Here is a 24235-nt window from a genome sequence, read left to right as displayed (position 1 = left end):
CCGAGCATTCCCTTATCCGCACGAAGGGACGCGCCTGATGGGAGATTTGGCAACTCCACACAGGAGGATAAAAGATGTACTGAAAGCTGTAAGATGTTATGAAGACAAAATTTACTCTCAACCATGTAGGTTTTAAGTCTCTTTTTGCTTCGATATGCAAATACGCCTTTCCAGCATCAGATCATATGCACTTTTCAAACCTAGCGGGCTGATAAGATTTAGAATTCTGTACAAGGAATTCTTCGACAGATTATCGGAACGGTAGTTTTGCCTACTACCCCCTCCGTCCCCGAGGTGCCCGAGTAAGTAGGTCTGCCCCCTAGCTGGCAGCATACCTGCGTCCTCGAAAAAGCTTCTCGGTGAAGAGCGAACCGCGAATGACCGGTACACGTCGGGACACACTGGGAGTCTCCGGAGCCGTCGACAACTCTCTGTCGGCGTCAACGGGGTGATGTGAGCGTAGCTCTGCCAAGGTGGTAGTTGCGACGTGTATCAGGAGCCAGCCCCTTCGGGACCCTGGTCGGGAAGTGTGCATTGAACCGGTATTAGTAGACCGCGTTTCCCCGAGCGAGTGCTGATCCGTCCGTGAATTCCGGGATCAGCTAAGCGTAGGTCAGGCCTCAGGGAACTGGGGTAGGGGCAGTGTCCCCGAGGGTATACCCGTTCTTGACTATTGCGGCCCGCTCCCTTGCACACGATGCGCTGGTACCTTTTTCTTGGAGAATATTCTGAAAATTATAAAAAAAAAACGACGAAACATCAGACAAGGGGGAAGAGCTGGGTGCGTTTGGGCGGAGCACAAAAATGCGTCGTTCACCGCAGCGATCAGTGAAAGAGGCAACGAGGGCTGATATACCCGATGAGGCACCGGGGCGCCCAAATAAAGAGGAAGCCTCATCAAGTGTCGCGACTGACCGTGCGGAGATGGCAACTCCATTACCTTGCAGTGCCCCTGTTTTGGAAGTAAGCTCAGTGAGAAACGCTAGTCCTGAGCAGATGGATTTGGACACAAATCGAGTGGAAGTGCATTCGACCGTCCTCGCTAGAGCTGAAGAGGAAAGGCTCATCAGAAAGTGCGCAGCAGTGGTGAAACGTATGCGGTCGGCAACGTTCCTTCAGAGAAAGGTCAGCAAAGGCGTCAAAAAAGGGCTGATGGAACTGGAGGAACTACTGGACCGCATTTCCTTTTATAGACGCACGTGGATAGCAGCGGAAGACGATTGTAGAGCAGAAACAGTCGCACTCCCCGCTGAGAATGCTGCTTGCGTCAAACGGACCGCAGATAGCCCTCTGCAAAGCGAACAGGGGAAAAAGCGGAAAGAAGACGACGTGCCTGAAGGAGACTTTATCGAAGTAGTCTCCATGGCCCAAAAAAAGAAGGCGAAAAAGGATAAAAAGAAACAACGGACTCCGTCGCCAGAGACACGTCTGTCCAAAAACAAGGAGGCTGCCAACCCAAAGCCAGTAGCGGAAAAAACGAGGAAACGAAGAAGGACTAGACCGTCGGCTCTGCTCGTTAAGCCGACGGAAGGCAAGACATTTGTGGAAGTCCTTAGTGAAATCCGCTACAGGATGAAACCCGAGCAGAACGGCTCAGAGGTGTCTTCGATACGGAAAACGAGGAGTGACGGAGTTCTCGTCGAACTGGGCCCAAAGACGACCAGCAAGAGCACGTTCTGCGAAGCGGTCAAGGGGCTATTGGGGGAGAAGGCTCTTGTTTCCAGCCTAGAACCCATGTGCTCTCTAGAAATACGGGATCTTGACTGCCTCACAGAAAAGGTCGAAGTAGAGGAAGCGCTAAAGCGTGAATGTCCAGAGGTACCCAATGCCCGGGTAGGTATTACCTCTGTAAATGTTCGAGGCCAAAAACTTGCCGTGGTGGATGTCCCCGAGCAATATGCGAGGAAACTCCTTAACAACGGGAGAATGAAAATCGGATGGGTAGTATGCAGGTTACGAATGCGGATAGTCTCCACCAAGTTCTACAGGTGTCTGGACTATGGACACACGTCAGCAGCTTGCAAGGGTCCAGACAGGAGGACAGCATGCCGGAGATGCGGCCAAGCGGGTCATCAAGCGAAGACTTGCAAGGAAAGCGGAGTTGTGTTCTCTGCAGGGATCGTGGCGCGTCTGGCGAAAGCGTCGCACACACTGCGGGCTCGGGACGGTGTCCGATCTTCAGGGCGGAATTGGAGAGGGCTAGGGTGCGAACGCCATGATCCGCATTTTGCAAATTAACATGCACCGGAGTGCAACCGCTCACCAGTTGCTAGCACAGTTCGCTGCGGAAGTAAATGCTGATCTAGTGCTGATTAGCGAGCAATACCGAAACAAGGACCCGTCCTCATGGTATCTCGACTTATCGGGCACCGCTGCCATCTGGGTTCGGGACGACGTTCGACTTCGTGTTCTTGCCGAAGGCCGGGGGGACGGATTTGTCTGGATCCGGTGTTTAGGGATAACGTTTTTTAGCGTTTACCTGACGCCGAATGAGTCGATTCCGGACTTTCAGCGCCGGCTTGATGCTCTGGAGGACGCCGTTTCGAGCACGGAGGGACGAATCCTGGTTGGCGGTGATTTTAATGCCAGGGCTCTTGAATGGGGCATGCCTCAATCAGACTCCAGAGGGAAACGGATTCTGGAAATGGCGGCGAGAACCGGGCTCGTAATTTTAAACACCGGATCCACGCCAACGTTTCGGCGCCCAGGTTGTGAATGAAGCATTCCCGACATCACTTTTGCGTCGGAATCTCTGGCATCATCGGTGGATGGGTGACGAGTCCTAGAAGACTTCTCTGCAAGTGATCATCAGTACATTGCGTTCGAAGTGTTTGACGCTCTTTGCCGGCGAGTACCAACACGACGTTCCCCCTGCGTGTGGAATGTCGCGAAGGTGAACATCGGAAGGTTCGTCGAAGCTCTTGGAGCAGGTAGGGCCGCGATGGGGGGCTCTCCGGGGGGTGGTGGTGTCGCAGCTGACACCGTCGTAAATTCAGTGATGAATCTGATAACGACGGCGTGTGAGGCTTCCATGCCACGGAGAGGCCCCAGGCGCGACAAGCCTTCTATGTACTGGTGGACGGCGGAAATTGCCAACCTACGGAAGGAGTGTAATAAGCTCCGCCGTTTGGCACAACGTTTGTACGCCAACGAGGAGACATCTGCCATAAAGGCACAATATAGATCAGCAAAAAGGAGACTCCGCAGCGCTATAAATAAAAGCAAAGCTCGCGGCTGGCAAAATCTTGTTAACGAGGTGAATGATGACCCGTGGGGACTTGACTATAAGCTTGTCACTCGGAAAATCGAGGCTCTGCGGAAGCCCTGCATATTGAGCACTGACCAGATGGACCGCATTGTGCGGGCATTGTTCCCCAGGCACCCTGTACGGGTTGATGTAAGCAGCGCGGAAAGCGTCGTGGATTGCCCCTTTTTCACAGTGGGAGAACTCGAAGAAGCGGTTCTCACTATGAAAAACAGGAAGGCGCCAGGCCCTGATGGCATCCCGGCGGAAGTTTACAAACTGGTGTTCCGCCAACGGCCAGAATTGCTGCTCGAAGCGTTGAACGCGTGCTTGAAGGAGGGCATTTTTCCTTGTCGCTGGAAAGTGGCCAGACTCGCGTTGATCAGTAAGGGTAAAGGAAACCCGGAGCTCCCGTCTGCATACCGACCGCTGTGTATGCTTGACACGGCCGGAAAAGTGCTCGAGAAGCTCATCAGGGGTAGACTCGCTGAAACGATCCGTGCTGCCGGGGACTTATCCGCAAGGCAGTTCGGGTTTAGAACAGGGAAATCTACAGTGGATGCTGTTATTGAGGTCGTAAATGCGTTTAATCGAGCCGAGGCACACAGCCGCCGATCTCGACAGATAGTGCTCCTCATAACGCTTGATGTCAGAAATGCCTTCAATTTCGTAAGATGGACAGATATGCTAGGCACATTAGAGAACTCCTTTCACGTGCCAAGCTATCTCTTGCGGATATTGAGGGATTATCTGGAAGACCGCTCCCTGTTCTATGAGACGCTAGAGGGCCAGAGGAGGATGGAAATCACGTCGGCATATTGATGCGACGGGTAAGCGGATGGATGACTGCTCACGGTTTCAACCTTGCGCTGGAAAAAACCGAAGTAGTCATCCTGACCAGAAGGAGAATCCCGACCTGGAGTCCCATATCGATCGGCGAGTTGACTATAGAGTCAAAACCAGCGATTAAATACCTTGGTTTAATGCTCGACTCGAGGATGAGCTTCTTCGAGCAAATGAAAGCAGCCGCGGACAGGGCTGCAGCAGGAGTCGCGGCCTTGAGTCGGCTAATGGCGAATGTCGGCGGCCCTATACCAACTAGGAGACGTCTCCTCATGGGAGCAACGCAGTCCGTCCTTCTCTATGGTGCGGAGGTATGGGCTGATGCCCTTGACAAGGAGGTACATCGTAAACGCCTCGCTCAAGTGCAGAGGCGGGGAGCTTTGCGAGTGGCGTCTGCTTATCGCACCGTCTCCGAACCGGCTGTGATGGTGATTGCGAGAGTGATCCCCGTTCCCCTCCTTACCAAGGAGCGCAAAGCTATCTATCGCCGTAAGGGCGAAAACTTAAGAGAAGTGGTTGCCCGTGAAGAACGTCAACGCACCCTTAACGAGTGGCAACTTTCTTGGCAAAATGAGCCAAGGGGCAAGTGGACTGCGCGGCTCATCGACAAATTAGACCCGTGGTTGAACAGAAAGCACGGTGAGATTGATTACTTCCTTACCCAACTTCTAAGTGGGCATGGAGGTTTTCAGTCTTACCTGCACAGGGTTGGGAAGACGCGACCTCCTGATTGTGTGCTCTGCAATAGAGTGGCGGATGACGCTGAACACATCTTTTTCTCTTGCGAGAGGTGGGACGTCCTTCGCCAGCAGCTTTATGCAGACACAGGGGAGCTCTCTCCAGACAACATTGTCAGAGAGATGCTGAAGAGCGTTGGCAGCTGGAATCGTATTGCGCATTATGTTCGGGTTCTTCTTACTACGAAGAAGATTGAACTCGACCGGCAGAGGGATCGGACGGTAAGGGGTTCCCTGAACTAACAACTCCCTTTCTCCCCTCCCCTCCCGTTGGTGAAAGGAATTCCCTGACTTGAAGTCTCCCAAAGCCGGGAGAGCGGGAGGGTTAGCCCGAAGTAATGTGTCAAACGGTTCCAGGATAGTTCTCTGATGACAGGGAGGTGTTTAGTTGGTAGTCCGCCAGCGTGCTGTTGCTGGAGTCCAACACTCTGTGCGTAAACGCATTCACCTACCTTACCAACAAAAAAAAAACTACCTCCTCTGTATTGTTATTGTGACTTAAATAACTCTAACTTAATAACTCCTCAATAATTCACTCCACTCTTCTCTTTTTGTATGCACCGTCGAAACATCTATGCCATCCTTAAGTACAACCTCATTAGTAACCTTTACATAAACCGCATTCTTCATCTCGTCCTCTCGAACCTGCCTGTACATTGTTGTGCATTGTTTCGTCCTCTCCTCTCTAAATTTAACACTCAGAGCATTAGTGTCAATTTCCATGTTGTGCACATACTCGCTATTTTCAACTTCAAAAGTCTGAATTCAGGTCTAACGGGAATTTGAACCTGCTCAATCTAGATGAACTCCATGTACGTCTGCTTTGCGAATCATCAGGGTCAGGTTGAAGAGGGCGCATGATAGGACATTTCCTTGTCTTAGGCCGTTGTTGATGTTGAATGGTCTCGATAGTGATTTTGCTGCTTTTAGCTGGCCCAGCACATCGGTCAGGCTCAGCTTAGTCAGTCTTATCAATTTCGTCGGGGAATTCTTTCATGGGCGTGTACAGTTTTACCCTGACTATGCTATCACAGGCGGCTTCAAAGTCTATGAAAAGATGGAGCAACTGGTGTTCATATTCCAATGGTTTTTCCATCGCTTGCCGCAGAGAGAAAATCTGATCTGTTGGAGTGAAGCCGGTTTGGTTTGGGTAATGATGTTCTGGGCGTATGGGGCTATCTGTCCTAGCAAGATGGCTGAGAATATCTTATAGATCGCATTTGCTGCAATGCATGCTATCCCCCTTTTAGGTATGGGACAGACAATTTCCCATTGCCAGTCATCAGGCATTGATTCGTTGTCCCATATTTTGAGCATCAGTTAATGAACCACTTGGTGTAAAATTGGTCGCCTCCATATTTAACCAATTCGGCTGTAATTCCATCCGCTCCTGGCGACTTGTGGTTTTTAAGCCGATAAATTGCACGGACTGTTTCTTCTATGCTTGGCGGTGGTAGTATTTGTCCGTCGTCTTCAGTTGGCGGGACCTCCAGCTCACCGGTATTTTGGTTGTTGAGCAGTTCATCAAAATACTCAACCCATCGCACCAATATGCGCATTCTGTCAGAAATCAGATTGTCCTCTTTGTCAGGGCAGAATGAGCATCGAGGTGTATAAGGCTTCATTCTGCTGACTTCTTGCAGTTGCTCCCTGTTCTCTTCTAGTTCACAAACCTATTGGTTCTTCCAGGCTTCCTTTTTCCATCTGTGAAGTCGCTTCTCCGCTCGACAGAGTTCGTTATAAGTCTCTGCGCGTGCCCGTGTTCTTTGAGAATAGAACATTACTCGGGATGCGGCATTCCGTTCGCTTCATCGTCAAACCAGCCGTTCCGACTTTTCTTGCAGCGTTCTTCAGGTGGTTGAGAAGATTATTTGTTGATGCTTTATCTCCAGAACATCTCTTAGCTGCGTTTATTGTGGCATCTATTTCCCCCTTTATAGGTCTGATTGTCAGAAGGGATTGTAGATGGTGTCGTAATTCGAGCTCGGAGCAATATTGGCCCCCATGTATGTTCTTACATTCGTCGAGGCCGAGAGGTGGCGGTGTTCGATCAGCACTGTAGAAACATGAAAAAGTATGTTTTTAAGGTTCTACCCATTTATTCAACAAGCACCGAGAAGGTCGAGAGAAAGAGTGTGTAAAAGAGTCGGATGGCGTCGAATTTATATCCTTGCCGATCCATATAGTGACGTTACTTTGTTGAGCATATCAACTGTTGAAAGGCGTTGCCATGTTGGTGGCTCCCTCCTGAGTAATTTTGACGGTTAACGGCTGGAAAACTACGTATCGAATATTACTCGCCTCTCAGTCGCTGGTTTCGCTCTTGGTCCTGCATACGTTTTGGGAGCCAAACTTATAGGTCGTTGGGCTGCTTCCATTGGATCAGATGTTACTTCGAAATAGGCAGGTTTTAGTCGCTCGACGCTGATATTTGTTGCTTTGCCCTGAATTTCCATTTTAAAAACGTTGTCGGAAAGTCTTTCTAACACCTTATATGGTCCTTCGTACGGATGCTCTAGCGGCTTCATCACTCGATCAATCCGCACGAACACGTGTGAGCATGTAGAAAGATCCTTGTGGGCGAACCCCTTCCTTCTATCATGTCGAGAGATTGGCGTTGCACGAACTTGCGTCATATGGTGACGAAATTTCTCAACGAAAAATTTCGGATCGGGACGCATTTCCTCGTCAAGAAAGAACTCTCCATGAATGCGAATCGTTGTCCCATAGACTAGCTCAGCAGCTGTTGCGCCAATATCCTCCTTAACGCTTCTACGAAGACCGAACAAAACCGTTGGCAACACTTCGACCCATTCACGGTTGTTGTGGCACATAATAGCTGCTTTCATCGATCGGTGCCATCGCTCAATAAATCCGTTAGAAGCAGAATGGTATGCAGTGGTTCGAATCTTTTTGCAACCCACTAGGTGCGTCAGCGACTGGAAGATCAAGGATTCGAACTGGGATCCTTGGTCCGATGTTAATATAGTAGGTGCTCCAAATCGTGAAATCCAGTTGGTGTAGAATGCGCCTGCGATAACATCTGCCGTAATTGATCACACATTGCCGGGGTTGCGTGTCGTGATTTCCAGTCGGTCAATTCGGCTCAATATTTGCTCCAAGACATCATTTTCCGTGGGTGCCTTCTGAACGGTGGAAATGCAAGGCAGTTGTTGCATCTCGATCATTAAATCCGCCATTTTCGCCAATTTATCGACGTCTGCCTCGTTAGAAATTGCTAACACCATTCGAATATTTTCGGGCAATTGCTCAAGTAGCAATGATCTTAGCATGGCGTCAGTTACCTGCTCCCTGCCAGTGTTTCGCAAGTCCTGCAGGTAATGCGATGGTCTCTTTCCTTCCAAATTCTTCCCTAGGAAAAGTCGTCGCAGCTTGGATTCGGCGGACTCTGCAAATGCTGCCAATATCCTCTCCTTCACGGCTTCGTACTTATTTGTTGCCGGAGGATTGCGTGCTATCGAGATCACTTGCGGAAGGATTTCCGGCTCGGCAAATTGTATCACGTACTTAAATCTTGTTTCGTCCGACGTGATGTGATTAGTGTGGAACGCAGCCTCTACCTGCTCAAACCAAAATGCCGGGTCGGGTCGATAAAATGACGGAAATTTTTGTATGCGTGCCGCTTCCACGAATACACCTGCTGGTCGATTAGCTATCGGCGGCAGGAAATCACTATGAAGAGATGTTTTCGGCGTCTCTGGCGATTTGGCTTCAGTGGCCATTTTGGAACTCGCGCTTGGTGTCGATTAAACGTATGAAAATTTAAGATCACTGCACTTTCTATTTTAACTGATCACGTCGGGGTCACCAATGTAGAAACATGAAAAAGTATGTTTTTAAGGTTCTACCCATTTATTCAACAAGCACCGAGAAGGTCGAGAGAAAGAGTGTGTAAAAAAGTCGGATGGCGTCGAATTTATATCCTTGCCGATCCATATAGTAACGTTACTTTGTTGAGCATATCAGCTGTTGAAAGGCGTTGCCATGTTGGTGCTGTCATGTCATTACCATGTCGCTACAGCACGTGGTCAATTTGGTTGAAAGTGGTCCCGTCTGGAGAAGCCCACGTGTGTTTGTGGACCGCTTTCCGCGCAAACCAGATACTTCCGACAACCATTTCGTGGGATACTGCTAACTGAATAATCAAAGGCTCTTTTAATCTAAATTCCCCTCATTTTACAGTGACCTATCACTCATTACATGTCTCGTTTACTACATTTTTCACTAATCTTGCAGAGTTTCTTTCTATGCATATCCCGTTCCTCTTCCCCTGTTTCACAAGGATTCATTCTGGGTTGACTACTAGTTTCATCATTTATTTTTGTTTGCTTTTCGTGTTTCTACCTTACCTTCAACTATGCAGAACCTCCTTCGATGTGTATTCTTTTTTAACATTGCGCTCGCCCGAGATTATTACCCTGATTTGACTCAGGTACTCTCATTCACAGCTGAGTCGACTGGTATCCGACATACAGGAAGGAAGGCGATACTTCATTTCACCTTTCTCCATGATTTCGTAGCTTCCTTCTTGGGCCATTTACTCAGATATTGCGGCTATTTGGGTTTAGCTAATCTTATTCGCCCTTCTCACCTGTCTTACTTTCTTGTCGACGCCCAATCTATCTTCTGCGGATTCCGAAATGAAGCCTTTTGAGGTGGATCCATGTGGAATCCATCTGAAAGCGTGTTATCGGTCGATCGGTACGCTCTTCGCGCAAAGCCGCTACGTGAGGCGATGCCACTGTGATGTCGATGGCCTCTCGCCTGATTGTATTGAAGAAAGTGTGTTCATTACTTAAGCCAAGGATCTGCAGTTCGGATACTACCACATATTCTAATAGTCTCAATTATCTTGTGTTAACGTTAAAATTCCCACCGTAGCCACTTGTATTACGAAAAAATATTATGTTTTCAAGTGTGATATCATATGGGCATGTACAATACGAAACATGGTGATGTGATAATGTTAGTATTTAGTAATGTTCGCATCGCACAAGGTGGTAATGTGATTTCATGCTTCAAGGTGGCATCACTTCTCTAATATTACACAGATTTGCTATCAGGTACCCACCTTTAATCGACGGGCGGTATTCCGCTTGCTTCCAAACCCTTGAACTGTAACTTTCCTATTCGTCTTCTCCAGATTTGGTTTTCTTTCTGGGTATCCTACCGAGCTTTTGTCCGTTGTTTTTCCAGAGACCTCCCTCTTCGGTTTCTCCTTGAGTACGTGCACTGGAATGCAGCGGAATATGTAACATATGTGACAAATATTCCCCTTAATTTCTTTCAACCATCGGTCATCAACCTTGATCGTGAGCAGCTTGCCTTTGTGTTTATCTTCATCCCTCACTCTCTAAGATGTTACAGGCTACCATGTCCTTGAGACCACTCTCTCGTAATCTTTCACTGAAAACAATAAATAATATCAACTGACCAAGCTTTTACTCTCCATACAGCCACCCTATTCGAAGAACGTAAATTTTTCACCTTCTACGATTTCGGGGTTGCTGTCTACGAGCCAGCGAATTGTCGTCTCCATCATCAAATCCAAGGAACTGATATTATACCTGGAACCCAAGAGTACGTTTGCGGTAAGAAGGATATACCCTGCTCATGGGGCAAAGCCACAAATGTCGGTACCAGATATATATATGTAAGCCAACCAGAGCGCGATCGAGTGCTTGTTATTTCTACCATTCAAATGGTCGTTGTTGACGTAGTTGCAACCGATAAGTACCCTGTCGAATTGCATTATGTTCCGCAACTGGATCAGGTATGGGTGCTGAATTGGCGCTACACCGAAAACAAGGGCGCCAAAACCATTCAAGTTATAAGGGATGCAAGTCAGAGACGTAAACATCATACCGTTCACCCGGAGCCCATTGACGGACAATTCGACTTGGTCAAGGACCTGTTTGTTCCATCCAATCGACTAGAGCAGACGCATTACAACTACAAATATGGCTACGTTACGCATAATAATCAACGAGGGATGTATAAACTAGACCTGTTGAATCTGCGCTATACGAAGTCGGTCGATTTAACTCTATACAATTGTGTCCCAGAGAATGTGGAGTTCTCGGCGTTATGTAAGTATCTTTTCGAGCTCGCTCATCAAATACCTCCTTAATATACTTTCAGAGTAGGTGTATTCCGGAATTCTCCACTGACTAACCTCGATTTCTCTATCTCTTTCCCTTTAAACTCCAGATGGCTTTGTCATAGTCTCCTGTCGCGAACCAATTACAAATCGTGCCCAAGGACAGATTGTCCTGGACTATGTTTCTGATACTGTGCTTTCAACCAAACCCGAGCTGAATGGCGTGTCCCAGATATCTCCTGATTCCCGGCATCTAATCACTGTCGAATATAATCCAAACGGGGTCATCATCGTTGTTCAGAAAGTTACACGTAGGTATCCAGTCTTTTTTCACATCAAACTGTTACTTTGCATTTTATATCTTTCGCAGCTAATGGGTTGGAATTCCTTTTCGACGTGAAAACGTCACTCAATATAAGTGACATAACTTTTTTTGAAAGTGAAAATATGCATGGATATGATGTGTTCGCAAGCACCAGTGATAAAGAGGATATACTTTATTTGAATCTATTCACAGGTAAGTTCCCGATATCCTGTTTCTATCTTAGTTGTTGTTGCAACTCTCGGCTTGGAAAGTACTTTTGGGATTTTTCGGTTGGGTAGCTTCTAGAAACCATCATCATCATCATCATCAACGGCGCAACAACCGGTATACGGTCTAGGCCTGCCTTAATAAGGAACTCCAGACATCCCGGTTTTGCCTCGAGGTCCACCAATTCGATATCCCTAAAAGCTGTCTGGCACCCTGACCACGCTATCGCTCCATCTTAGCCAGGGTCTGCCTCGTCTTCTTTTTCTACCACGGATATTGCCCTTATAGACTTTCGAGGCTGGATCATCCTCATCCATACGGATTAAGTGACCCGCCCATCGTAACTTATTGAGCCGGATTTTATCCACAACCTGACGGTCATTATGTAGGCTACCGAAGCTTCTAGAAATAGGTCCTTGATCTAATTGTTGGATGGCAAAAAAATGATGATCCTGTGGCACGGCAGGATCCGCAGCATTCGAAATTTATTTCAAATGTTGCCGATGCGGACGGGTAGATGGCGCGGAACTCTCCACTCACTCATTTAGACCTCGCCACGGGAGTGGAGGATTAGCGGTGAGAAAGTGCCGTTGTTAGGGACAGAAAAGACCGCATGGAAGTAAGCCGGTCTCTTCTGTCTCCAACCGTTGTGGGTAACAGTCGTGAGTCGCCAATCCGAAACTAGAATCAATTCGTGTACTTTAAACGCGCAGTACAATCCAATTTTTTTTTTCTTTCTTTTCTTGTTTTATTCTAGAGTAAAAAATAATAGTGAGTAAACAGAACACTTCGCTCACGACAAATTTCATTTAACAAAACCGACATCCTGTCGTCATTGTCTGGAACACTTTAGATTTTATTGAAGGCAGCAATATCGACGGATTGCACGTGATCCTCGTCCTCTTGGATAGTGTCGGACAACAAGTCAATCGACACTTTGTCATCCTCAATAACGCAGCAGATTTGCAGTTTGTTGATGCCATAGCCGACGGGCACAAGCTTCGAGGCACCCCACAGCAGACCGTCCATTTCGATTGAACGCACCTTCGTCTCCATCTGTTTCATCGTCCCAAGGCTTCACGTCCAGGATAACTGATGACTTGGCAATGAGGGCAGGTTTCTTTGATTTCTTGGCGTTGTATTCAGCGAGACGTTCTTCGCGGATGCGAGCGGCTTCTGCGTTCTCCTCTTCATCCTCTGAACCGAAGAGATCGACATCATCATCGTCATCCTTGGTGGCTGGAGCCGGCGCTGCCTTTGCTGGAGAAGCAGTTTTCGCGACCTCGCCGCCCCATGCCTTCTTCTCGCCGTCACTGAATGAGGCAATATGACAGTACCATCTCTGTACATTTGGGAATTTGGGTAGAGGTGGTTTGCCAAGTTCGGCGAATACAGTCAAATCAGCTTGAGATGGAGTGTACCCGCTGATATAACTGTTGTTGAGAAGGTATTTATTCAATTTTTGAATGGCCTTTTCTGTTTTCAGGTCGCCGAATTGCATTTTGATGGATTATTCAAGAAATTTTCTCAACGGCTTGGCAAAATATGACAACACGTCAAAAGGTTGACAACCGGGTTGCTGGTGTCACTATGGGTTGCTGGTGGACTTGCAAAATAAGTCCCTTATAGACCCCACGACCAACCTTAATTCGTCGGGCCAAATGGTATCTCACGCTGACAATAACCTTTCCGTTCTTTTGGAAGACATCACCGACTCTCGTGTTCGGACACTCCTCCAAAAGTTCAACCAGATTACTACCGAGTGTAGTCTCTCGAAACCAGTGAAGCACAATGTGCAGCACCACATTAATACTACTGGTTCCCCGATTTTCTCGAAGGTGCGTCCTCTACCACCCCAGAAACTGGCTATTGCGCGGAAAGAATTTGAACAACTTGTTCAACAGGGTATCTGCAGGCCCTCAAACAGCTGTTGGTCTTCCCCATTACATATGGTACCTAAGCCTAATGGCGAATGGCGCCCCTGTGGAAATTACAGAAGGCTAAATGCACAGACTGTTCCTGACCGATATCCAATTCTACTCATCCACGACTTTGCGCATCACCTCGCGAATTGCCGCATCTTTTCGACCTTGGACTTAGCCAAGGCATACCACCAAATCCCAGTAGCTCCTGAAGACATTCCAAAGAGGGCAATATGCACACCCTTTGGACTCTTTGAGTTCACCCGAATGACTTTCGGATTGTGCAATGCGGCGCAAACCTTTCAAAGGTTCATTCACTCAGTCCTGCGAAACCTCGATTGCTGTTTCGTATACTTGGATGATGTTTTTGGTCGCTTCTTCCACTGAGTCTGAGCACTTAGCCCATCTCGAGTGCATTTTTCAACGTCTCCTTGAGGCCGGTTTAGTCCTAAACGTTGAGAAATGCAAATTCTTTCAAAAACAGGTGAGATTCCTAGGCCACTCCATTTCCCCTGAAGGAATACAGCCCGACCCAGACAAGGTGCAAGCAATTGCAAGCTTCTCGCGTCCGAAGACAGTGAGGGAGTTGAGGAGGTTCTTGGGCATGCTAAACTTCTACCGTCGTTTTCTGCCCAAGGCCGCCCATCACCAGTCCATTTTGAACGCGTACTTGTCTGGCCCCAAAACAAAAGACACACGAGAGATTGTGTGGTCTGAAGAGGCTGTCCGCGCGTTCGATAAATCCCGACAGCAACTGGCTGATGCTACACTCTTGGCATTTCCTCTGCAAGATGCACCCCTAGCCGTTTTTGTTGATGCCTCTGACATCACAGTAGGTGCTGCCCTTCACCAAAAGGTGGATCAAGTTTGGCAGCCGTTGAGCTCCTTCTCAAAACAGTTGAATCCCGCTCAACGGAATTACAGTACCTACGATCGCGAACTGCTCGCCGCGTACTTGAGCATCAAATACTTCCGTTTCTCCCTAGAAGGCAGGCCGTTCACAGTGTTCACGGACCATAAGCCTCTCACGTATGCTTTGAAACAAAAGCCCGACAAAGCGTCCCCTCGTCAGCTTCGACACCTGAGCTTCATAAGCCAGTTTACTTCAGACATCCAGCACGTGTCCGGCAAGGACAACATAGTTGCTGACGCTTTGTCTTGTGTCTCCGAGGTTAACATCCCCGCCTCACTCAATTTCTCGGCTATTGCCAAAGCACAGGAGGATGACGCAGCACTTCAGAGCCTCAAATCCAACCCCAAATACAAATTTCGGGAGCTGCCCATCTTCGGCTCAAACCTCTCTCTCTGCTGCGAAGGCTCGGAAAAGGGACCTCGGCCATACATTCCGGCCACCTTTCGCAAGGAAGTGTTTCACGCAGTTCACGACTTGGCGCATCCCGACATCAGGACAACAAACCGGTTAGTCACCGGAAAATACTTCTGGCCCTCCATGAACAAGGATATCAATTCCTGGGCTAGAGAGTGCATCGCATGCCAAAAGTGTAAAGTCTCCAGCCATGTAAGGAAAGAAGTGGGCCCATTCCCCCGCACTACCAAGCGTTTCCACACGATACACCTCGACATAATAGGGCCTTTGCGAGACTCGCACGGTTATAGGTATTGTCTCACAATCATCGATAGGTTTACGCGGTGGCCTGAGGCAATACCTCTGAAAGACATTACGGCGCAATCTTGTGCCGAAGCCCTCTGCCGAGAGTGGATACCTCGCTTTGGCGTCCCTGCAGTGGTCACCACTGACCAGGGAATGCAATTTGAATCCACTCTTTTCTCGGAGTTAGGCAAACTCCTGGGTTTTAAACGCCAGCGGACTACTACATACCATCCGCAATCCAATGGGATGCTAGAACGTTGGCACCGGACGCTGAAAGCCGCCATTATGGCACGCGACGACCCGTCCTGGACTCAAGTCTTGCCTCTCGTCCTACTCGGCCTACGTACAACCCGCCGAGAGGAATTTGCTGCCAGCCCCGCGGAGCTGATATACGGGGAGAACCCAAGACTCCCAAGACTCGTTCGCCGAAACCCCCTAGGTTTCGTCTGGAGGCGGAGTGATGTGGCGCGGCAGGATCCGCAGCATTCGAACTTTATTTCAAATATTGCCGATGCGGACGGGTAGATGGCGCGGAACTCTCCACTCACTCATTTTAGAACTCGCCACTCATTTAGAACTCGCCACTCATTTAGAACTCGCCACGGGAGTGGAGGATTAGCGGTGAGAAAGTGCCGTTGGTTGGGTCAGAAAAGACCGCATGGAAATAAGCCGGTCTCTTGTGTCTCCAACCGTTGTGGGTAACAGTCGTGAGTCGTGTTATAATGAAAATTAAATCGATTCAGACCGAAAGAAAAACAGGAACAAAATTGTAAACTGAGGATTGAAGTGTTAACCAAAATCCCTCAGGGATCGTCAACGATCCTTCACGGGTCGTTTACGATACGGGGAGTGGCGTCCCCGAGACGCCCGAGCAAGTAGTTCTGACCCCCTAGCTGGCATAATACTTGCGTCCTAGGTAGTAGCCTCGAGAAAGTTTCTCGGTGAAGAACGAACTGCTAATGACCGATACATGCCGGGAGACACTGGGAGTCCCCGGAGCCGTCGACAACTCCTTGTCGTTTATTCGCAGCACGGAAATGCGCCGTTTGCCCCAGCGCCCAGCGAAGGACGCAACAAGGGCTGGAATATCCGACGAGACATCGGGACGCGCAAACGGAGGGAAAGACTCGCAAAGTGATGCGGCACCTGCAAAGCGGATAGGAACCCAGACCATACCACACAGTGTTATAATTAGGGAAAGAGGCACAGTGGAAACTGCCGAAACTAATCAAATGGTTTCGAATATAAGCCGAATGAGAGGACTGTCGACTACTCTGGCACAAGCTGAAGAGGAAAGGCTTATTAAGAAGTGCATGGCAGTTGTGAAGCACATGCGATCTGCGACGTTCCTCCACAAAAACGTCGGCAAGCGGGTGCAAAACGGACTAATGGAACTGGAAGAGCTCCTGGACAGGATTTCATACTATAGGCAAACATGGAAAGTAAGACAAAATCCGCAGGGAGCAGGAAAAACCGCGGTTTCCGAGGAGAACACCACGAGTACCAAACGGATCGCTGACAGCCCATTGCAAAGCGAACTTGGTAAAAAACGAAAGGAGGAAGGGACTTCTGAAGGGGACTTCACCTCAGGTACTCTCCAGGGCGAAGAGGAAGAAAAGACAAAAACACGTCGCGCCATCAGAAAAACTAAGGCGGACACGAAGGACGGAGTACCAAAAGAAAACGTGGGGAGACGAAGGAGGACTAGACCGCCAGCTTTGTTTATTAAGCCGACAGAAGGCAAGACTTTTGCAGAAGTCCTCAGCGAAATCCGTTACAAAATTAAACCCGAAGACAACAGAACAGAAGTGTCTCCCATACGTAAAACGAAGGGTGGTGGAGTCTTAGTCGAACTAGGCCCGAAGACTATAAATAAAGTCATGTTCTGTGAAGCAGTCAAGGGGCTTCTGGGAGAAAAAACTTTGGTTTCCAGCCTGGAACCCACGTGTGCTTTGGAAATCCGAGACCTTGACTGTCTCATGGAAAAGAACGAGGTAGAAGAGGCCATCAAACGCGAATGCCCGGAGGTAACCAATGTCCACGGATTGGTATCATCTCCGCGAACTCCCGAGGCCAAAAACTCGCTGTGGTGGAAGTTACCGAGCAATACGCGAGGAAGCTTCTAAACAGCGGGAAAATAGGAATTGGTTGGGTAGTGTCTAGGATGCGAATTCGGGCCGCCCCAACCAAATGTTACAGATGTTTGGATTACGGGCACACATCTGCAAACTGTGGGGAACCTGACAGAAGGGCAACATGCCGTAAATGCGGTCAGGCAGGCCATAAAGCGAACACCTGAAATGAAAAGGAAAGCTGCGTCCTATGCAGGGACCGTGTCGCGACTGATGAGAGCGTTGCGCACACTGCGGGATCGGGGCGGTGTCCAGTTTTCAGAGCAAAACTGGAAGGAGCTAAGACACGGTCAACATGATTCGCATCTTACAAATCAATATGCACCGGAGTGCAACCGCTCACGAGTTGCTAGCGCAGTTCGCTGCGGAGACCAAAGCTGATTTAGTACTCATCAGTGAGCAATACTGAAACAAGGGCCCAGTTTCATGGCACCCTGACGTATCAGGTGCCGATGCCAACTGGGTTCGGGACGGCACCCTCCTTAGGGTTCTTGCCCAAGGCCGTGGGGACGACTTTGTCTCGATTCGGTGTTCAGGGATAACGTTTTTTAGTGTCTATCTTACGCTGAATGAGACGATGCCGGACTTTCGTCGGAGGCTTGATGCTTTGGAGGACGCTATCTTAAGCACGGATGGGCGGATCCTAGTCGGGGGGGACTTCAATGCTAGGGCACTTGAATGGAGCATGCCTCACACAGATTCCAGAGGGAAACGAATTCTGGAAATGGCGGCGAGAACAGGACTGGTAGTTCTAAACACCCTAATCCACCCCAACGTTCCGGCACCCAGGCTGCCAAGGAAGCATTCCAGACGTAACCTTCGCGTCGGAATCACTGGTGTCGCTGGTGGACGGGTGGCGAGTTCTGGAAGACTTCTCGGCAAGTGACCACCAATACATCGCTTTCGAAGTGGTGGACACAAATTCTCGGCGTGCACCACCCCAGCGATCTTTCTGTGTATGAAACGTCGCGAAAGTGAACACCGGGAAGTTTGTCGAAACTCTGGGAACAGGTGGGACCACGCTGGAGGATACTCCTGGGGCGGTGGCGCCGCAGCTTACACTGTCGTAAATTCAGTTATGAACCTAATAACGACGGTCTGCGGAGCCTCCATGCCCAGGAAGTTATCGAGGCGCGGCAAACCTCCCATGTATTGGTGGACAGTGGAAATCGCAGAGCTCCGGAAGAAGTGTCACAGGCTCCGCTGCTTAACACAATGACTAGTCGACCGGGAGGAGGCATGTACCATAATGATGGAGTACAAATCAGCCAAAAGGAGACTCCGCAGCGCAATAAACAAGAGCAAAACTCGCTGCTGGCAAGATCTGGTTGACGAGGTGAATGGGGATCCGTGGGGACTCGGTTACAAACTGGTAACCCGAAAAATCGGGGCTCCGCGGAAACCCTGTTCACTCAAGACCGAGCAGATGGACCGCATTGTAAGGGCACTCTTCCCTGCGCACCCCGTATGGGATGGTGACGTCGGCGTGGAGAGCGCAGAGGACTGTCCACTCTTCTCTATAAAAGAGTTGGAACAGGCAGTCCTCTCTATGAAAAACAAGAAGGCGCCAGGACTCGATGGTATTCCAGCAGAGGTATACAAACTGGTATTCCAACGCCGGCCAGACCTACTGCTGGGCGCATTCAACGCTTGCCTGAAAGAGGGCACTTTCCCTGCTCGTTGGAAAGTTGCGAGGCTTGCGCTGATCCATAAAGGGAAAGGCGACCCTGAATTGCCGTCTTCATACCGCCCACTATGTATGCTTGACACTGCTGGGAAAGTGCTCGAAAAGCTCATCAGAAGTAGACTCGCTGAAGCGATGCGTGCTGCCGGAGTTTTATCTCTCCGGCAGTTTGGTTTTAGAGCAGGGAGATCGACAATTGATGCTGTCAGGCAGGTCGTGGACGCCGTTCGACGAGCAGAGCCACATAGCCGCCGAACTCGACGGGTGGTGCTCCTCGTAATACTTGACGTCAGAAACGCCTTTAATTCCGTAAGATGGAAAGACATTCTAGGCACAGTAGACAATACTTGCAACGTGCCGAACTATCTCTTACGGATTTTAAGGGACTATCTGAGGAACCGCTCCCTGCTCTATGAAACACTAGAGGGTCAAAGGAGGATGGAGGTCACGTCGGGGGTATCACAGGGATCCATCCTAGGGCCGGACCTCTGGAACGCTACCTATGACAATCTGCTTAAATTTGACATGCCAGAAGAGTCGCGCCTGGTCGGCTATGCAGATGATGTCGCAGCGCTTGTTGTTGGACGCACTGTCGAACAGGCGCAAAGCAGACTCGGCATATTGATGCGACGGGTAAGCGGATGGATGGCTACTCATGGTTTCAACCTTGCACTCGAAAAAACCGAAGTAGTCATCCTGACTAAAAAGAGAATTCCGACCCTGCATCCCATATCCTTCGGCGAGTCGATAATCGACTCAAAATCAGCGGTAAAGTACCTCGGGTTGACTCTTGACTCAAAGATGAGCTTTTCTGAGCAAATCCAAGCAGCAGTGAACAAGGCTGCGGCTGGAGTTTCGGCGTTAAGTAGACTAATGGCAAACATTGGGTGTCCTACGTCTAGTAGACGACGTCTCCTGATGAGTTCAACGCAGTCTGTCCTGCTCTACGGCGCAGAGGTATGGTCTGGCTCTCTTAACAAGGAGGTATATCGTAAACGGCTCGCGCAAGTACTGAGACGGGGAGCTTTACGGGTGGCGTCTGCGTAGCGCACTGTCTCTGAACCGGCCGTGATGCTGATCGCGGGAGTGGTCCCCGTTGCCCTTCTTACTAGGGAGCGTCAGGCCATATACAAGCGCAAGGGAGGTGGTTGCTCGCGAAGAACGGCAACACACTCTAGACGAGTGGCAGCTCTCTTGGCAAAATGAAACTAGAGGCAGATGGAATGCGCGGCTCATCGGCAACTTAGGTGCGTGGGTGAATCGGGAGGATGGTGAGACTGACTATGACTACTGACAGGTGGAACCGTGTTACCCATTACGTTCGGGCCCTTCTCGTTGCTGAGAAGATAGAACTCGACCGGTGGAGGAGCCGGATTGCAGGGGGTTCCTTGAACTGGCAGTTCCCTTCCTCCTCTCTCCTCCCGTTGGTGAAAGGAATTCCCTGATTTGGAGGCTTCCCAAGGCGGGAGAGTTCGGGGACTAACCCGAAGTAATGTGACAAGCGGTTCCAGGCTAGCACTCTGACGATGGCAAGGTGTTTAGTTTGTAGTCCAACACTGTGTGCGCAAATGCATTCACCTACCCTACCCCAAAAAAAAAAAAAAAAAATTGAGCCGGATTTTATCCACAACCTGACGGTCATGGTATCGGTCATAGATTTCGTCATTATGTAGGCTTCGGAAGCTTCTAGAAATAGGTCCTTGATCTAATTGTGCCCTTTTTGACCTCATTGCTTTTAACAAGAGGTCAAAAGCAAAAATATCCTTGGAAAAGTATTAACTGGGACCTTTCATTTTGCACATGGTAAAAAAATTACATCTTTTTGCGTATACGGAAGGCTCCCTTAAATCAAGATAAATATTCTGTCGAATTTTCGTGTTGATAGTTGCAATGATTTTCAGAGAAAATCGCATGTGACGGACAAAAAAGAAAACAGTGAACCGATTTTAATCAACTTTTGTTTTATACAATTACATTTGCAGGCAAAGTTGAAATGATCACGGGAGTTGGTCCGTCAATGCCAGCAGCTCTCACCAAATGGGGCAACCCCACACGTCCAATCAGATCGTCCGGTAAATATTTTTTTGTCCTTTAGCCGTCCACTATAGACTTATCTTTTATTTTTTTTTTCCTCCTACTTTAGGACTTTTCGGCCAATTCATGGTTACCCCTGCAAAGAATGCATTATTTGTCATTAACGGCAAATCTAAAATGGTGAACTGTGAAATTGGAGGAATCGACCATCCAGTGGCTGTGATCTGGATCCATAGCCCTACCATCTATTCATCATCGAATGGAAGCGGCACGAATGGGGCCGTGGCAGGCACCCGTTCCAACGGCCGTGGCGACAACAACAGAACTAACGAAAACTCTACGGTGAACAGAGGAAAAAGGTTGGATCAGGACACTGCCAGCATTAGTAAATAGTTAGATTGGCTAATGGAGAAACATATAGATATAAAAATATATATTTCTAATATGTATGTAGGTTAGAGTAATGTTTCACCAACCCGATCCTAGTCCCTCCTCCATCATCTCGCCCTCCACCCGCTGTAGGTTAAGGTAAATGATGTAAAAACCTGAAAGTAAATTAACAGAACCTTAAAAAGCATAATCTGATATTAAATCTACAAATTAGACGCATGGGAAAGCAACAAAAAAATAGAAGCGTAAGCAAAAAGTAAGACAAAAGTGAATCAGGAGCAAATGTGGATGAAAACCAAATACAATAAATGGATATTATGTGTACAATCTGGAGTTCCACGTTTACTGCATTTGTCGCCAGCTGAGCACATCTTCAGAAGAAGAAAAAGAAGAGCCTAAATTTCAAATTGCTGACTTCCCAACAAATGATTCCGAACCCTAGTCCCAGACCTATATGTGCAGTGTGTCTCATAGGTTCTAAGAATTTAGGTACAAAATCGGTACTACTAACCCTGTCTTCTCTATGAGACGCTAGAGGGCCAGAGGAGGATGGAAATCACGTCGGGAGTAGCGCAGGGATCCATCCTAGGGCCGGACCCCTGGAACGCTTCCTACGATAGTCTGCTGAGAGTCGATATTACCGAAGAGTCGCGCCTGGTCGGTTATGCAGACGACGTTGCGGCACTTGTTGCTGGGCGCACTGTTGAACAGGCGCAAAGACTTGGCATATTGATGCGACGGGTAAGCGGATGGATGACTGCTCACGGTTTCAACCTTGCGCTGGAAAAAACAGAAGTAGTCATCCTGACCAGAAGGAGAATCCCGACCTTGCGTCCCATATCGATCGGCGAGTTGACTATAGAGTCAAAACCAGCGATTAAATACCTTGGTTTAATGCTCGACTTGAAGATGAGCTTCTTCGAGCAAATGAAAGCAGCCGCGGACAGGGCTGCAGCAGGAGTCGCGGCCTTGAGTCGGCTAATGGCGAATGTCGGCGACCCTATATCAACTAGGAGACGTCTCCTCATGGGAGCAACGCAGTCCGTCCTTCTCTATGGTGCGGAGGTATGGGCTGATGCCCTTGACAAGGAGGTGCATCGTAAACGCCTCGCTCAAGTGCAGAGGCGGGGAGCTTTGCGAGTGGCGTCTGCTTATCGCACCGTCTCCAAACCGGCTGTGATGGTGATTGCGAGAGTGATCCCCGTTGCCCTCCTTACCAAGGAGCGCAAAGCTATCTATCGCCGTAAGGGCGAAAACTTAAGAGAAGTGGTTGCCCGTGAAGAACGTCAACGCACCCTTAGCGAGTGGCAACTTTCTTGGCAAAATGAGCCAAGGGGCAAGTGGACTGCGTGGCTCATCGACAAATTAGACCCATGGTTGAACAGAAAGCACGGTGAGATTGATTACTTCCTTACCCAACTTCTAAGTGGGCATGGAGGTTTTCAGTCTTACCTGCACAGGGTTGGGAAGGCGCGATTTCCTGATTGTGTGTTCTGCAATAGAGTGACGGATGACGCTGAACACACCTTTTTTTCTTGCGAGAGGTGGGACGGCCTTCGCCAGCAGGTTTATGCAGACACAGGGGAGCTCTCTCCAGACAACATTGTCAGAGAGATGCTGAGGAGCGCTGGCAGCTGGAATCGTATTGCGCATTATGTTCGGGTTCTTCTTACTACGAAGAAGATTGAACTCGACCGGCAGAGGGATCGGACGGTAAGGGGTTCCCTGAACTAACGACAACCCCCTTCCTCCCCTCCCATCCCGTTGGTGAAAGGAATTCCCTGACTTGAAGGCTCCCAAAGCCGGGAGAGCGGGAGGGCTAGCCCGAAGTAATGTGTCAAACGGTTCCAGGCTAGTTCTCTGATGGCAGGGAGGTGTTTAGTTGGTAGTCCGCCAGCGTGCTGTTGCGGGAGTCCAACACTCTGTGCGTAAACGCATTCACCTACCCTACTCCCCCAAAAAAAAAAAAAAAAATCCTGCCTTCATAAAATGGCAACTTTTCACTAATATTTAGTAGCAGCGTGCGTGGTAGTATCAACATGGTCACAATTTCATGGTAAATAACACCAATGTTACAACCTGTTCCGAATATACGAGTATTTTGCTTTAAGTGGCTTTTCCTATTTGACGATTTCCAGAAAACGATTTTTCTTTAATGCGAGTGGGGACCCAAAAAAAAAAACGGGAATTTCGTCATAACTTCTTTCTTTCTCAATATTTTTACACCAAATTTTGATCACCTTCAAAGTATTCGCTTTTGACTACAACGCACTTCTCCAAACGATTCTTCCATTGTTCAAAACATTTTTTAAATTCACTCACTCCCTCAACGATTACCTACCTTGTCGTGGTGAGGGAGCTCAGTAAGGAAGATCCTGCAGGAAACGGGAGGTGACACCTGAAGCCAAGTGGTAATCAAAACCCCAAGCCAAGGTGTGACTACCGTGCCGAGGGCTGAATGGTCACAGGGGTTAAGATGTGGCCGTAAACCGTGAACTCTGGGTACCAGGCGACCCCCAGTTTCAACTAGCCGTGTCTCGGCAAAAAGGGGCTCTGCTGAGATCGACTTACTTTCCCCGAAAAAATTGAGGCCATGGCAGCCAACTATGAAAAAATAAAAAAAAAACAAAAACATAAACCTATAAAGCAAACACTATTAAACTTCGATCGCGACGATCCAACCCCGAGTGAAGGGGCCACCCTGAGCTCATCGATGGAGAACCTGAGTCTAGACTCAGATTCCTCACTTATTCAAGTGGGAACCAATTCAATTGGGACCCAGTCCTTAACGGAGGAGCCGAAGCAGGCCCCTTCTGTCAGTACTCTTGACCCCAGGCTCCAATCGGCGCCACCTGCTGAGGCTAAAGTCTTGCCCATGGGTAAGCACTTGTCCACGGACAGCAAACTGCCTCCGGGCAAACCGCCTTCGGGCAAACCGCCTTCGGGCAAAACGCCTTCGGGCAAACCGCCTCCGGGCAACGCAC

General features: G+C 48.9%; 2 protein-coding genes across 3 annotated transcripts in view; one reads left to right on the top strand and one right to left on the bottom strand.

Moving 5' to 3' along the window:
* Positions 1–21584, top strand: part of LOC119660800 (follistatin-related protein 5-like) — a 72524-nt gene extending 50940 nt beyond the window's left edge. For both annotated transcript variants that reach the window (XM_038069627.1, XM_038069628.1), the window contains exons 7-11: positions 10302–10934; positions 11056–11256; positions 11316–11462; positions 20810–20899; positions 20971–21584. In XM_038069627.1, the coding sequence (XP_037925555.1) occupies positions 10302–10934; positions 11056–11256; positions 11316–11462; positions 20810–20899; positions 20971–21254 (1355 nt within the window). In that variant the 3' untranslated portion in view covers positions 21255–21584. The remainder of the gene's footprint in view (positions 1–10301; positions 10935–11055; positions 11257–11315; positions 11463–20809; positions 20900–20970) is intronic.
* Positions 12322–13047, bottom strand: LOC119660801 (elongation factor 1-beta'-like). Its single transcript, XM_038069630.1, is given in 2 exon segments — positions 12322–12531; positions 12533–13047. Coding segments are annotated over 2 exon segments (651 nt in total). The 5' UTR covers positions 12979–13047; the 3' UTR covers positions 12322–12326.
* Positions 21585–24235: the final 2651 nt, after the last annotated feature.

The sequence above is a fragment of the Hermetia illucens genome, chromosome 7 (genome assembly GCF_905115235.1).
Source record: "Hermetia illucens chromosome 7, iHerIll2.2.curated.20191125, whole genome shotgun sequence".
NCBI classification, from domain to species: domain Eukaryota; kingdom Metazoa; phylum Arthropoda; class Insecta; order Diptera; family Stratiomyidae; genus Hermetia; species Hermetia illucens.
Note: the sequence above shows the minus strand (reverse complement) of the source record. Positions and strands in the feature narration are given on the sequence as shown.